Here is an 11,470-nt window from a genome sequence, read left to right on the forward strand (position 1 = left end):
CAAATTTCCTTCAATCCCACACCTCCTTATCATCTTCATGAGCCTACCTTGGGGAACCTTATCCAATGTCTAATGGTCCCCAGAAGGTTATGGGGCTTTAGTTCAGTCAGGCAACGTGGTTGGTGCAGACTTGGAGGGCTGAAGGGGCTGTTCCTGTGCTATGATTTACTTTGTTTTTTTGGTCTTTGCGCTGGAAGCAAAGTTTTAAAATATTTTTAAGGCAGAGTTAGGTTGATTCATAGACTATGGACTGTAGGAAGAGAAATAGACCATTCGGCCCATTGAGTCTGCTCCGCCATTCAATGAGATCATGCCTGATCTGATATGATCCTCAACACTTACTTGCCATATCCCTGTGACCCTTCATTCCCTTACTATCTCAGCCTTGAACATACTTGATAACCTAATCTCCATAGCCCCACTGGGAAAGAATTGCACAGATTCACTCCCCTCTGAGAGAAGAAGATCCCCCCCCCTCCTCTCTGTCTTAAATGAGTGATCCTCTTATGCTGAGATTATGTCCTCTACAGTCTGGGTTTAAAATGGGATTAGTTGCTTTGTGAAAGATGCGTCTGGATTATGTGCCGTCTGACAGGGCAAACTGTTAAGACCTGGCCTGCTGGAAGGGTGGTTCTCCTCCTGAGTCTGGGTCGGCAACCTATCTCTGACCCTATGTGTGCATCTTTATTTCTCCCCACCTCCCCCTCCCCCCAGGAACTCAAGCTGACTTGCGCCAGGATTGTGGAGACAAGTGGCATTCTGGGCGTCCTGATCAAGTTGCTCGAGGTGGCACAGCCTTGTCTCCAGGCTGCCAAGGAACAGAAGGACGTGCACACACCCAAGTAAGTGCTCGGGGTGGGCGTGTGTGTGTGTGCCTGAGGGGTGGGTGGGTATTTGCATGCGTGCGTGAGAGGTGGGTGGCTGGGTGGGTGTGTGCGTGAGAGGTCATTCAGCTCTCTCTCCAGGACTGAGGGACAACTTGTGATGTGTGAACCCTTCCCAGTGGGTGTGTGTGTGGGCTCCAGGCCCTTGACTGTTATGTTACTGCTCCCAGCTTTTGCGTGTCAGATCAGTGCTCTAATAAAGGAATATTATTTTTTGTTGCTGCCCCTGATCAGGTGGATTACTCCGGTCCTGCTCCTGATTGACTTCTACGAAAAGATGTCTGTGTCGTCCAAGCGGAGAGCGCAGATGAACAAGGTGACAGCTGCTGAATTATTCGTATGCGTGCAAATACTTCTGGGATTTGCCCAAACTGGCCTTACCCATTGCTGTTGAGGTTGGAAAGAAGTTACCAGGATAATTTTGAACATCTTTATTCTTTCGCAGGATATGGGTTTCCCTGGCAAGGGCAACATTTGTTGCCCATCTCCAATTGTCCTTGAACTGAATGGCTCGCTTGGGTCATTTCAGAGAGTGGTTAAGAGAGAAGCACATTGCTGTGGGTCTGGAGACTAATCAGCACACTCTTCTCACGAAATATAAATTGTTGTTCCTTTTGCATTTGGTTTCTTTACGTATTGTCCTGATGACACAAAAAGCTTTGACAGCATTTGTCTTTTTTTCAGTAATATTCTGGTTTGGCACAAACAAGCGACTGTGATAAATGAACAGTCAGAATTGGGATAACCTGTCACATTTCTCCTGCAGTATCTGCAGCCAACTGGTAATAACTGGAGGTGGTTTGATGATCGTTCGGGGCGATGGTGCAGTTACAGCGCGAGCAACAACAGTACCATTGATGCGGCCTGGAGGGCGGGAGAGACCAGCGTGCGGTTCACGGCTGGCCGGAGGAGGTACACTGTGCAGTTCAACACCATGGTGCAGGTAATGAGAAGTGCTACCCTGTCACTGCTGGCACCATAAACATGGCTGCTGCCCTTAGAGAAAAGATGAAATGGTAGCACTGTCCACCAACCCAAACCTAGCGGGCCGGGGCTGTGGAGGTTAGCAGTCAATTAAAGATTGTAAAACTGGGATTTCTGCCGAATAAGGATCCAAGGCATGTCAGTGGAATTAAAATGCAGAGCATAATGAAATGATGGGGATGGGGTGGACAGAGTGGCATTTCTGTGTGTGATTGGAGGTTGACTGATGAGTGGGCAGGGTTTTTGGGGGGAGACAGTATCACTGAGCTCATGATGCCATGTTGCACGTGTGGATTTGATAGTGAAGTGAATATTGTAGAACAGCTATCATCCAGCTGCAGGCAAGCTGCGGAGGTGGGGGGCATATAGGATTGCGAAGTAGTGGGGGTGAGAACAGGCCTGCCCATCTCTCTTGTCTCCTGGTATTGATTTACTGTGTCACATGTGGAAACGGAACTGAGAGATTACAACTCCACAGGAAAGACTGAACAGATTTGGGAGTCGCTTTGAGAAGTGCTTTCTGGAGTAGACACAAAGGTGTTTCTCCTTGTGAGTAACCAAAACCGGAGGCCATCAGGGTAGGATAGCCTCAATAACCATACCTGTGAATATTTAAATGTGTTGCTTCAAGAGCTGATCACATGATTTGATGGTGATGTTGCCACATGCTGTTTTATTTTCAGATTTGTACTCTTGTGCAAAGAACAGCTCCTCAATAAATCTGTTGCTGTTACTTTGAATCCACGTATGCGGACCACATCTTCCTCTTTTCTGTGAAAATCCACATCTTTAACACAGTTAGGACATTACAGTAGCCAGTACTGGAGAAATGGCTTTACTTGGCGAGCAGTGTGTGTGTGGAATTCCCCCTCAGTGAGTGATTGAAGTGAATGGTTCAGGTACATTTAAAGGGAGAAGTGGGGGAAGTTGGATCGAGTGAAAAGCAGGACATGGGGATAGAAAGAGGCTCGTGTAGAGCAGAAGCAGCAGTATAGCCAAGTTTCTGTATTCTTCTGTTTCCAATACCACCTTTACTTCATATTCCCTAAATTTAAATTTCCTAAATGTTGGCAAGGCCAGCATTTGTTGCCCTTTCCCAATTGCTTGTGAACTGAGCAGCTTGTTAGGGCTTTTCGGGGAGCAGTTGAAATTTCAACCATGTTGCTGGGGGTCTGACTGTAGGCCAGACCAGGTAAGGATGGCAGATTTCCTTCTCTGAGGGGACATCTTTTAATTCGTTCGTGGGATATGGGGGTCACTGGCTGGCCAGCATTAGTGAACCAGATGGGTTTTTACAACTATGGTGAGTTTCATGGTCACCATTACTGAGACTGGTTTTGAATTGCAGATATATTAATTAAATGTACATTCCTTCAGCTGCCTTGGTGGGATTTGAACCTGTGTCCCAGAGCAGTTTGTCTGTGCATCTGGATTATTTGTTCACTGACATTACTATGATGCCACCAATTCCCCATTGCCCTTGATGGGATGTGATAAACTGCCTTTTTGAGCTACTCCATGAGGTGGAAGTACAGCTGCAGCACTGTTAGGGAGGGAGTGCCACAGTTTTGACCCAGTGACGAGGAAGGAACATCTGATATGTTTCTAGGCCAGGATGGTAAATGGCTCGGATGGGAACTTGCAGGTCATAGAATCATAGAATGCAGAAACCGGGTCTGCACTGACTATAACTACCCCAAAAGGCACAATAATCCAATTTTCCTGCACTAGCTACATATCCATGAATGTTTTGGTTTTTCAAGTGCTCGCCCAAATATTTTTTTAAATATTGTAAGGTTTTTGAATTTTCCACCGCTTTCCCAGGCAGTGCATTCCAGATTCCCATCACCTCTGACTGAAAAAGTGTTTCTCACTGGTGCTGTTCGCTTGTGTCTGCTACCCTTGTCCTTCTAGATGCTAGCAGGGGGTGTCCTTGATCAAATTGTTGACCATTTGTAATTGTTCTTTTGCAGGGTTCACATGAAGAACCCTTTTCTAAGGTTGCTGTGACCCACAGACTGTCAGACATGTTCGTGTCTCAAGCTGCAGGCCTGCGCCCCTTTTGTAATGCCGATGTAACCGAACACACTTTCTTGTCCCTTTTTAGGTAAATGAAGAGACCGGAAACCGGCGGCCGGTGATGTTGACTTTACAGCGCTTGCCCCGAAAGGAACTCAACTGCAAAAGCAGCAGCTCCCAATTCGTGCAAGACTTGGAGAAAACCCTGGAGGAGGGGAAGGAACCGGAGCCCGAGCCAGAGCCTGAGGCAGAGACCAAACCCAAGGAAGAGAAAGCCAACGGTACGAACCTTCCTCCTTACGGTGAGCCTTGGAGCATTTTGGTTCCAAGTCAACATCCATTCACTTCAATGCTTGCAGACGTGGTCATTGTGTTTAATTGATTGGGTCACCCAGTTTCCCCAGAAGATTGGGACTAAATGCTCAAACAGTGAAACTCTGATCACAGTTTGAACTGGGCTTATTAAAAGACTGTACACTACCTTTATTTCAGCAAGGTTTTGAACAAGATCCACACAACTTCCTTATTTTCATCTGAGAAATGTGCACTGATCAAAACTAGCGTTATGATTCGGTGAATGGTTCCCTGTATCAGTTTTACATGTGGACACTGTATAGAATCTTAATTTGATTCATTCACATGGGGTGTGGGTATCATTGGCAAGGCCAGCACTCATTGCACATAGTATTCGAGATGTGGCTTTGGCAGTGCCCTGCATAACTACACAATGGTGCTTCCTTCAGTCATGTTGACGGAAGGCCTGAACACGGGGATAACCCTACTGCTCCCTCAGTCCTGCACTGGAATGTCAGCCTTGAGTTTTGTGCTCAAGCCCGAGACTGGGACTTGAACCCAAGCCCTTGTGATTCAGAAACGAGAGCGGCACCATCACAGCAGACACCAGTCAGTGACTTTCGAGGCCTCATGAGTGCGAAGTTGAGTTGGAGGCAGAGGTGGGAGGTACTTGCCGTCAGTGCGGTTGGCTCTTACAGTTTTCATGATATTTCTCAGGCGCCAGCCCCACCCACCTTCAAACTGGATTTTGGGATTTAACTGGTGAAGGTGGGAGATTTGAACTCTGAATCTTGAGGTTCACTATCAGTTGGAGTTATGACAAATGGCACTTCTAAATTAAGACTCTGTTTTGAATTAACAAAGTCCATTTCAATGTTACAACTCTGTGCCTCCTCATCTTTTATAATTTTATTAGAAGTATACATGCTGATGCCGAAGAATGAGGGGTCACCTCATTGAGACAACATAGGATTCTTAAGGTGCTTGACAGGGTGACTGCTGAGACAATGTTTCCCTTCATGGGAGAGTCTAGGTCCAGAGGGCATAGTCTCAGGATAAAGGGATGCCAATTTAAGACTGAGATGAGGATGCCACAGAGAACTACGTGGGGCAGGGTCCGTGTGTATATTTAAGGCTGAGATTTTTGATTAGTAAGGGAATCCAGGGTTACGGGGAAAGGACAGGAAAGTGGACATGTTATTGAATGGCAGAGTGGACTCGAGGAGCCAAATGGTTTCTTCACCAGAGGTTGCTAGTAGGGCTGGAGCTAAAATCAAGTTGGCTGCATCTTGGAAGCTTGTGACAGAGATCTGATTGCATTAGATTTTTGTGTACAATCTTTGAATCATTAACGTGCAGCATGGAATCTCTGCTAATTTCCTCCCTAGCCTCCCACAACATCCTGGGATGCATTTCATCAGGTGCCAAGGATTTATCTATCCTGATGCGCTTTAAAACTTCCAGCACCTCCTCTGTAATATGTACAGTCCTCAAGGCATCTCTGTTTAACTCCCCAAGTTCCCTAACATTCATGCCTTTCTCAGCAATAAACACTGATGAGAAATATTCATTTAGGATCTCACCCATTGTGGATCTGTACATAGATGACCTTGTTGATCTGTAAGAGGCCTAGTTACTCTTTTGCCCTTTTATGTATTTGGATTCTTCTTTGCCTAATCTGCCAAAGCAACCTCGTGTCCCCCTTTTGCCCACCTGATTTCTCTCTTAACTCTACTGCTACATCCTCTATACTCTCCAAGGGATCCACTTGAACCCAGCTGCCTATTCACATCATATGCCTCCTCCTTGACCAGGGCCTCAACCTTCTGGGCAGTCAGGTTGTAATTAGCTGGTAGAAGTGCTGCCCTTGCCCCACCAACTGGTGGAACCAATCCCCTATTTCCCCTGTGGGGAAATCAGTTCCATCTTACAGTGTTTCAACTTAACGCCATGGTTTGCATGAACCAATTCACAGCATCACAGAAGGATTCCATTCAGCTCATCCCCAAATGTGGGGGATTTCACAGTAACTTCCATTGCAGTCTTAATGTAAGCCTTACTTGTGGCTCACAAGTAAATAAACTTTACTGTGAAAATCCCCGAGTCGCCCACACTCCGGTGCCTGTTTGGGTTACACTGAGGGAGAATTTAGCACAGCCAATGCACCCTAACCAGCACATCTTTCAGACTGTGGGTGGAAACCGGAGCACCCGGAGGAAACCCATGCAAACACGGGGAGAAAGTGCGGACTCCACACAGACAGTGACCCAAGCCAGGAATTGAACACAATCTTATTGAAGGGGGGAGGTTCAAGGGGCCAATGGTCTCCTCCTGCTCCCATTTCTTATGTGCACAGCAAAATCCCCCAAACAGCAATGTCCAAATATCTTTTGATTGTTATTAATTGGAGGATAAATAACGGTCCCAGACAGCGAGAACAGCTCCTCTGCTTATCTTCAAAGTAGCACCATAGGATCTGTTAAATCCAGAAGGAAGACCAGGTTTACTGGGTCATCTAAGAGACCACACCACTGATGGTGAAGCACTCCCAGTAGAGAAAATGGGTGCATCAGCAGGGATTGCGTGGTACGTCCCTGGAGTGGGACTGAAATCCAACATGTCTGACTCAAAAAAATCCCTGCAACTTCATTGCAATGTTAATGTAAGCCTACTTGTGACACTAATTATTAAGCTTTAAACTTTCTTTTTTTGATCTGAGATCTGCCCAACTCAGCCTTGAGTATATTCAGTGAACTTGTCTCCATTGCTGTCTAGGGGAGAGAATTCCACAGATTAACCACCCTTTTGTGAGAAGAAATTCCTCATCTCCCTCTTCAATGCCATTCCCCTTATTCCAAAACTCTGTCCACCTGCAACAGGCCACACCTTCAGAATCTGATATGTTTTAGTAAGACCACCTTCCTTTTATCTGTACTCCAATGGGTACAGACCCAAACTGCCCAACCTTTCCCTTTAAGACAAGCCCCTTTATCCCAGGATTCATTCAAGTGAACCTTCTTTGTGGCTAAACCTCAGACCTCCTTCATTGGTTGTGATGTGAGAGGATGTTAGGCATGCTGAATTCCTGTCCTTGTTGAGTGAAAATTTGTGACATCTGACTGTTGGGTTTAAGTAGCCCTGCTTTGGGCACTCGTCATCAATTCTGATATTTTCTTTTATTACCCAAGATGTAGAAGCTGCTCCAGAGTCTGCAACAGAGAAAGAACCGAGGGAAGAAGTCAAAGCAAATGACATTGTGATCCAGGGACTGTCGGAGGAGCAGATGGCGGTGCTGATCCGGTCGTGTGTCAGCATGATCAGCGTGCCGGTGGACCCCGACACGTTGCATGCCACACTGCGCCTCTGCCTGCGCCTGACCCGTGAGCACAAGTGTGCCCTGATGTTTGCGGAACTTGGCAGCACCCGCATGATCCTAAACCTGACTCAGGGCTCGGGCTTCAACGGTTTCACACCGCTGGTCACACTGCTTTTCCGACATGTGATCGAGGATCCCTGCACGCTCAAACACACCATGGAAAAGGTAAACCTGACGGGAGCTCCCGCCTGTCCGCTGATTATACTGTGTCATTCTTTAGCAGCTCAGTCACTGGGGCTTGTGTGGGAAGGGGCTGAGATTTAGCTCACAAGTGGATGCTGGGTGATGGGGATCCAAGATGTGTTTCCCACCCCTGTGTCCCTTACATCACCAAGAACTCTTGCTTCCCACCTCCATCACAAACTTGCCTTGTCTCCTCTCCCGCTTCAACCCATCCTTCAGTTGTAACTTTCATCCGTGCCTTTGTGACCACCAGACCTGTCTATAATCGTCCACCCGTCATAAACTTCAACTCATCCCGATCTGTCTGTCCTGCGTATCCGCCTCACACCAAGCCCAGATCACCCATCATACCTATGCTGTCTGACCTACATCTCAGACTGGCAATGGCTCTTTGTTTTAAAATTCAAATCCTTGTCTTCATTTACCTCCCTCCCTCCCTCCCCCCCCCCCCCCTCCCTCCCCCCCCCCCCCTCCCCCCCCCCCCCCCCCCAACACAGCCCTGCACCCACCCCTGCTCTTCCATAATCCAAACATCTGAGATTCTCTGCCCTCCGGATGTGAATATAGGAATAGGGATGTTTTCCAGGTATTGTCCACGGCATTGGTGAGGCCACAGCTTTGGTGTTGTGTGCAGTGTTGGTCTCCTTTTCAGGAGAATGATCCCCTTCTGTAGAGGGAGCACAGTGAAGGTTTACCAGGCTGATTCCTGGGATGGCAGGTCTGTCATATGAGGAGAGACTGAGTCAGTTAGGATTATATTCACTGGAGTTTAGAAGAGTGAGAGGGGATCTGATAGAAACTTATAAAATTCACACAGGGTTAGACAGGGTAGATTCAGAAAGAATGTTCCCGATGGTGGGGGGAGTCCAGAACTAGGGGTCAGAGTTTGAGGATAAGGGGGAAACCTTTTAGAACTGAGGTGAGGAGAAATTTCTTCACCCAGAGGGTGGGGAATGTGTGGAATTCACTCCCACAGAAAGTAGCTGAGGCCAAAACGTTGTGTGATTTCAAGAAGAAATTAGATATCACTCTTGGGGCTAAAGGGATTGAGGGATATGGGAGGGGGATCAGGATATTGAATTTGATGATCAGCCATGATCAAAATGAATGGGGGAGCAGCTCGAAGGGCTGAAGAGATTTCTCCTTCTAGATTCTGTGTTTCTAAATTCGACCTGCTGTGCCAATCCAGTCCCATCACTCTGATGTTTGGCATTGCTTTCTGCTGCTTGGGGGGCCATAGGCTCTCGAATTTCCTCTTCCCTTCTCCCCTCAGTCACCCCAGGGTGAAGAGTGATGGAAAGAGGATGGCGAGCCAAGCAGCTGCCTTTGTGCAGAGTGCAGATGATGATGAAGAAAAGCTCCACATTAGTTCAGCATAGTAGCTGTAGCTTTTTGAGGTGGTTTGAGGTCAGGACATGAAGGGTGGCAATTTTGCCATGAGCAGGCGGGCAAGGAGTTGTGGGAGTGGAGATGAGGAATGAGGGTGAGAAAGATGCACAGCAGTCTGGATTCTGAGCCTGGCAGAGACTGTCTTTGATGGGATCGCAATAGGGAAGTTTCAAGAGAGGCAGTGGTGGCATTGTCACTGGACTAGTAATCCAGACACTCAGGAGAATGTTCTGGGTACTGGGTTCGAATCCCACCACAGCAAATGGTGCAATTTAAAATACAATGTAAAAAAAGATGACCATGACTAATGAGCACAAAACCATTGTTGTAAAAACCCATTACTAATGTCCTTCAGGGAAGAAAATCTATTGTTCTCACTTGGTCTGGCCTACATGTGATTCCAAACCCACAGCAATGTGAGTAACTCTTAAATGCACTCAGTTCAAGGGCAGTTAGAGGTGGACAATAAATGCTGGCCCAGTCAGCGATGCCCATGTTTTATTCCTTGTACTTATTGGGGTCCTCCGTGACAAGCAGTAATTCTCTCACTCTGCCTGTTGATCCCAGATTAGTAACTTGTGTCGGTATCACTCTGGTGAGGGCTCTCTGCCATCACTTCCACAACTACTGGGACATGCAGTGTGCAAGTGAATGTAAGTGAAAGTGCAGGAATGCCAGGATCCTGAGAGAAATAAGGGAAGTTATGGCAGTGGCTCCAACTACTGCTTCATAGTAACGCAGCATGATGAAGTTTTACATGAGGAGTGAGAGTGTGGTGGTAGTGGATTGTGATTCCTATTGGCATGTTAATATTGTCGCTCTTGGGGATGTCACTCTCTCTCACACACACCCCCACCCCATCCCCCACTGGCCCAACACCAATTCCATGCTTCATGTAATCTTGCACAGGAAAGCTGTGACCATTACATCAGATGATCAGTTGCTGCTCTTTCCTCCATCCTCAGGTGGTGCGTTCGGCTGCAACCAGTGGGGCAGGTAGCACAACGTCTGGTGTGGTATCTGGGAGCCTGGGCTCCAGAGAGATTAACTACATCCTGAGAGTCCTAGGACCGGCCGCTTGCAGGAATCCCGAAATATTCACCGAGGTGGCAAAGAACTGCATAAGGATAGCCCTGCCTGCACCCCGTGGCAATGGGACCGGTAGGTTTATTTAAAATACATTTTTATTGAAGATTTTTCATTTTTTTACAAATAATGCAGCAAATGCTCAGAGATTGGTACATTACAACCTGAGTGTTTCTCATCAAATATCTGTACAAAGGGACAGAAAAAAGCCAGGACAATTGATCAGATTATTCACTACGACCAGCACCTCACATCGTACAGATAATGAAAGGATGCATCAGAGAATGGGGGCTTTCAAGATAACAGGAAAACACCATAAATATTTTCTAATTTTATTAGTGTTACAAGTAGGTTTACATTAACACAGCAATAACGTTACTGTGAAAATCCCCTAGTCGCCCACACTCCAGTGCCTATTCAGTTACGCTGAGGAAGAATTTAGCACGGCCCAATGCAGTCTAATCAGCACATCTTTCAGACTGTGGGAGGAAACCAGAGTACCCGAAGGAAACCCACACAGACACGGGGAGAACATGCAGACTCCGCGCGGTCACCCAAGCTGGGAATCGAATCCAGGTCCCTGGCACTGTGAGGCAGCAGTGCCAACCACTGTGCTACTGTGAATGGCATAATGACACATACCCAAGCTTACAGGATAATGGTGACAGAACTGCATAATCTATGGAAAACCTTGTAGGATTAGGTCAGACAACACAGAGCCAAGAACCTTAAGATAGGGGTCCCATACTTATGGAATCTATCCAGTTTAGCTCAGAGTGAACTGGTCTAGCGATACAGTCCATAATTTTATGTCCATTCTGAACTGAAGGAGACTTATCAGGACACTGATCCATGAATGCAGAATATTTTTCTGTGCTACAGATGTCAGGGTATTGTACAGCATTTTGAAATTTTCCCATGGTATTCAAAGATGCGTAGATGAGATAGAATCGCCACAGTAAATGCATGGGTTTACGGGGGATAGAACGGAGGGAAGTGCCTGGGTGGGATCAAAGCAAACTGCTGCGGATGCTGGAATCTGAAAGCAAAAGAGAAAATACTGGAAAATCTCAGCGGGTCTGGCAGCATCTGTAAGGATGGAAAAGAGCTGATGTTTCGAGTCCAGATAACCCTTTGTCAAAGTTAAAAGACATCGAAAGTGGGAGATATGCTGCAGGGGGAGGGAATGGAAGATGAATCATAGCCACAGAAACCAGGGGAAAGGGCTGCTAATGGCAGCCCATAGAGAGAATAC

At 46.9% G+C, this 11,470-nt stretch overlaps 1 protein-coding gene across 8 annotated transcripts in view; it reads left to right on the plus strand.

Moving 5' to 3' along the window:
- Positions 1-11,470, plus strand: part of huwe1 (HECT, UBA and WWE domain containing E3 ubiquitin protein ligase 1) — a 273,934-nt gene that overhangs the window by 169,451 nt on the left and 93,013 nt on the right. For all 8 annotated transcript variants that reach the window (XM_080182805.1, XM_080182808.1, XM_080182807.1 and 5 more), the window contains 6 exons: positions 715-842; positions 1,119-1,200; positions 1,651-1,827; positions 3,976-4,168; positions 7,370-7,722; positions 10,095-10,290. In XM_080182805.1, the coding sequence (XP_080038931.1) occupies positions 715-842; positions 1,119-1,200; positions 1,651-1,827; positions 3,976-4,168; positions 7,370-7,722; positions 10,095-10,290 (1,129 nt within the window). The remainder of the gene's footprint in view (positions 1-714; positions 843-1,118; positions 1,201-1,650; positions 1,828-3,975; positions 4,169-7,369; positions 7,723-10,094; positions 10,291-11,470) is intronic.

This window comes from Carcharhinus amblyrhynchos, unplaced genomic scaffold, assembly GCF_965287045.1.
Source record: "Carcharhinus amblyrhynchos unplaced genomic scaffold, sCarAmb.v2.hapA scaffold_90, whole genome shotgun sequence".
NCBI classification, from domain to species: domain Eukaryota; kingdom Metazoa; phylum Chordata; class Chondrichthyes; order Carcharhiniformes; family Carcharhinidae; genus Carcharhinus; species Carcharhinus amblyrhynchos.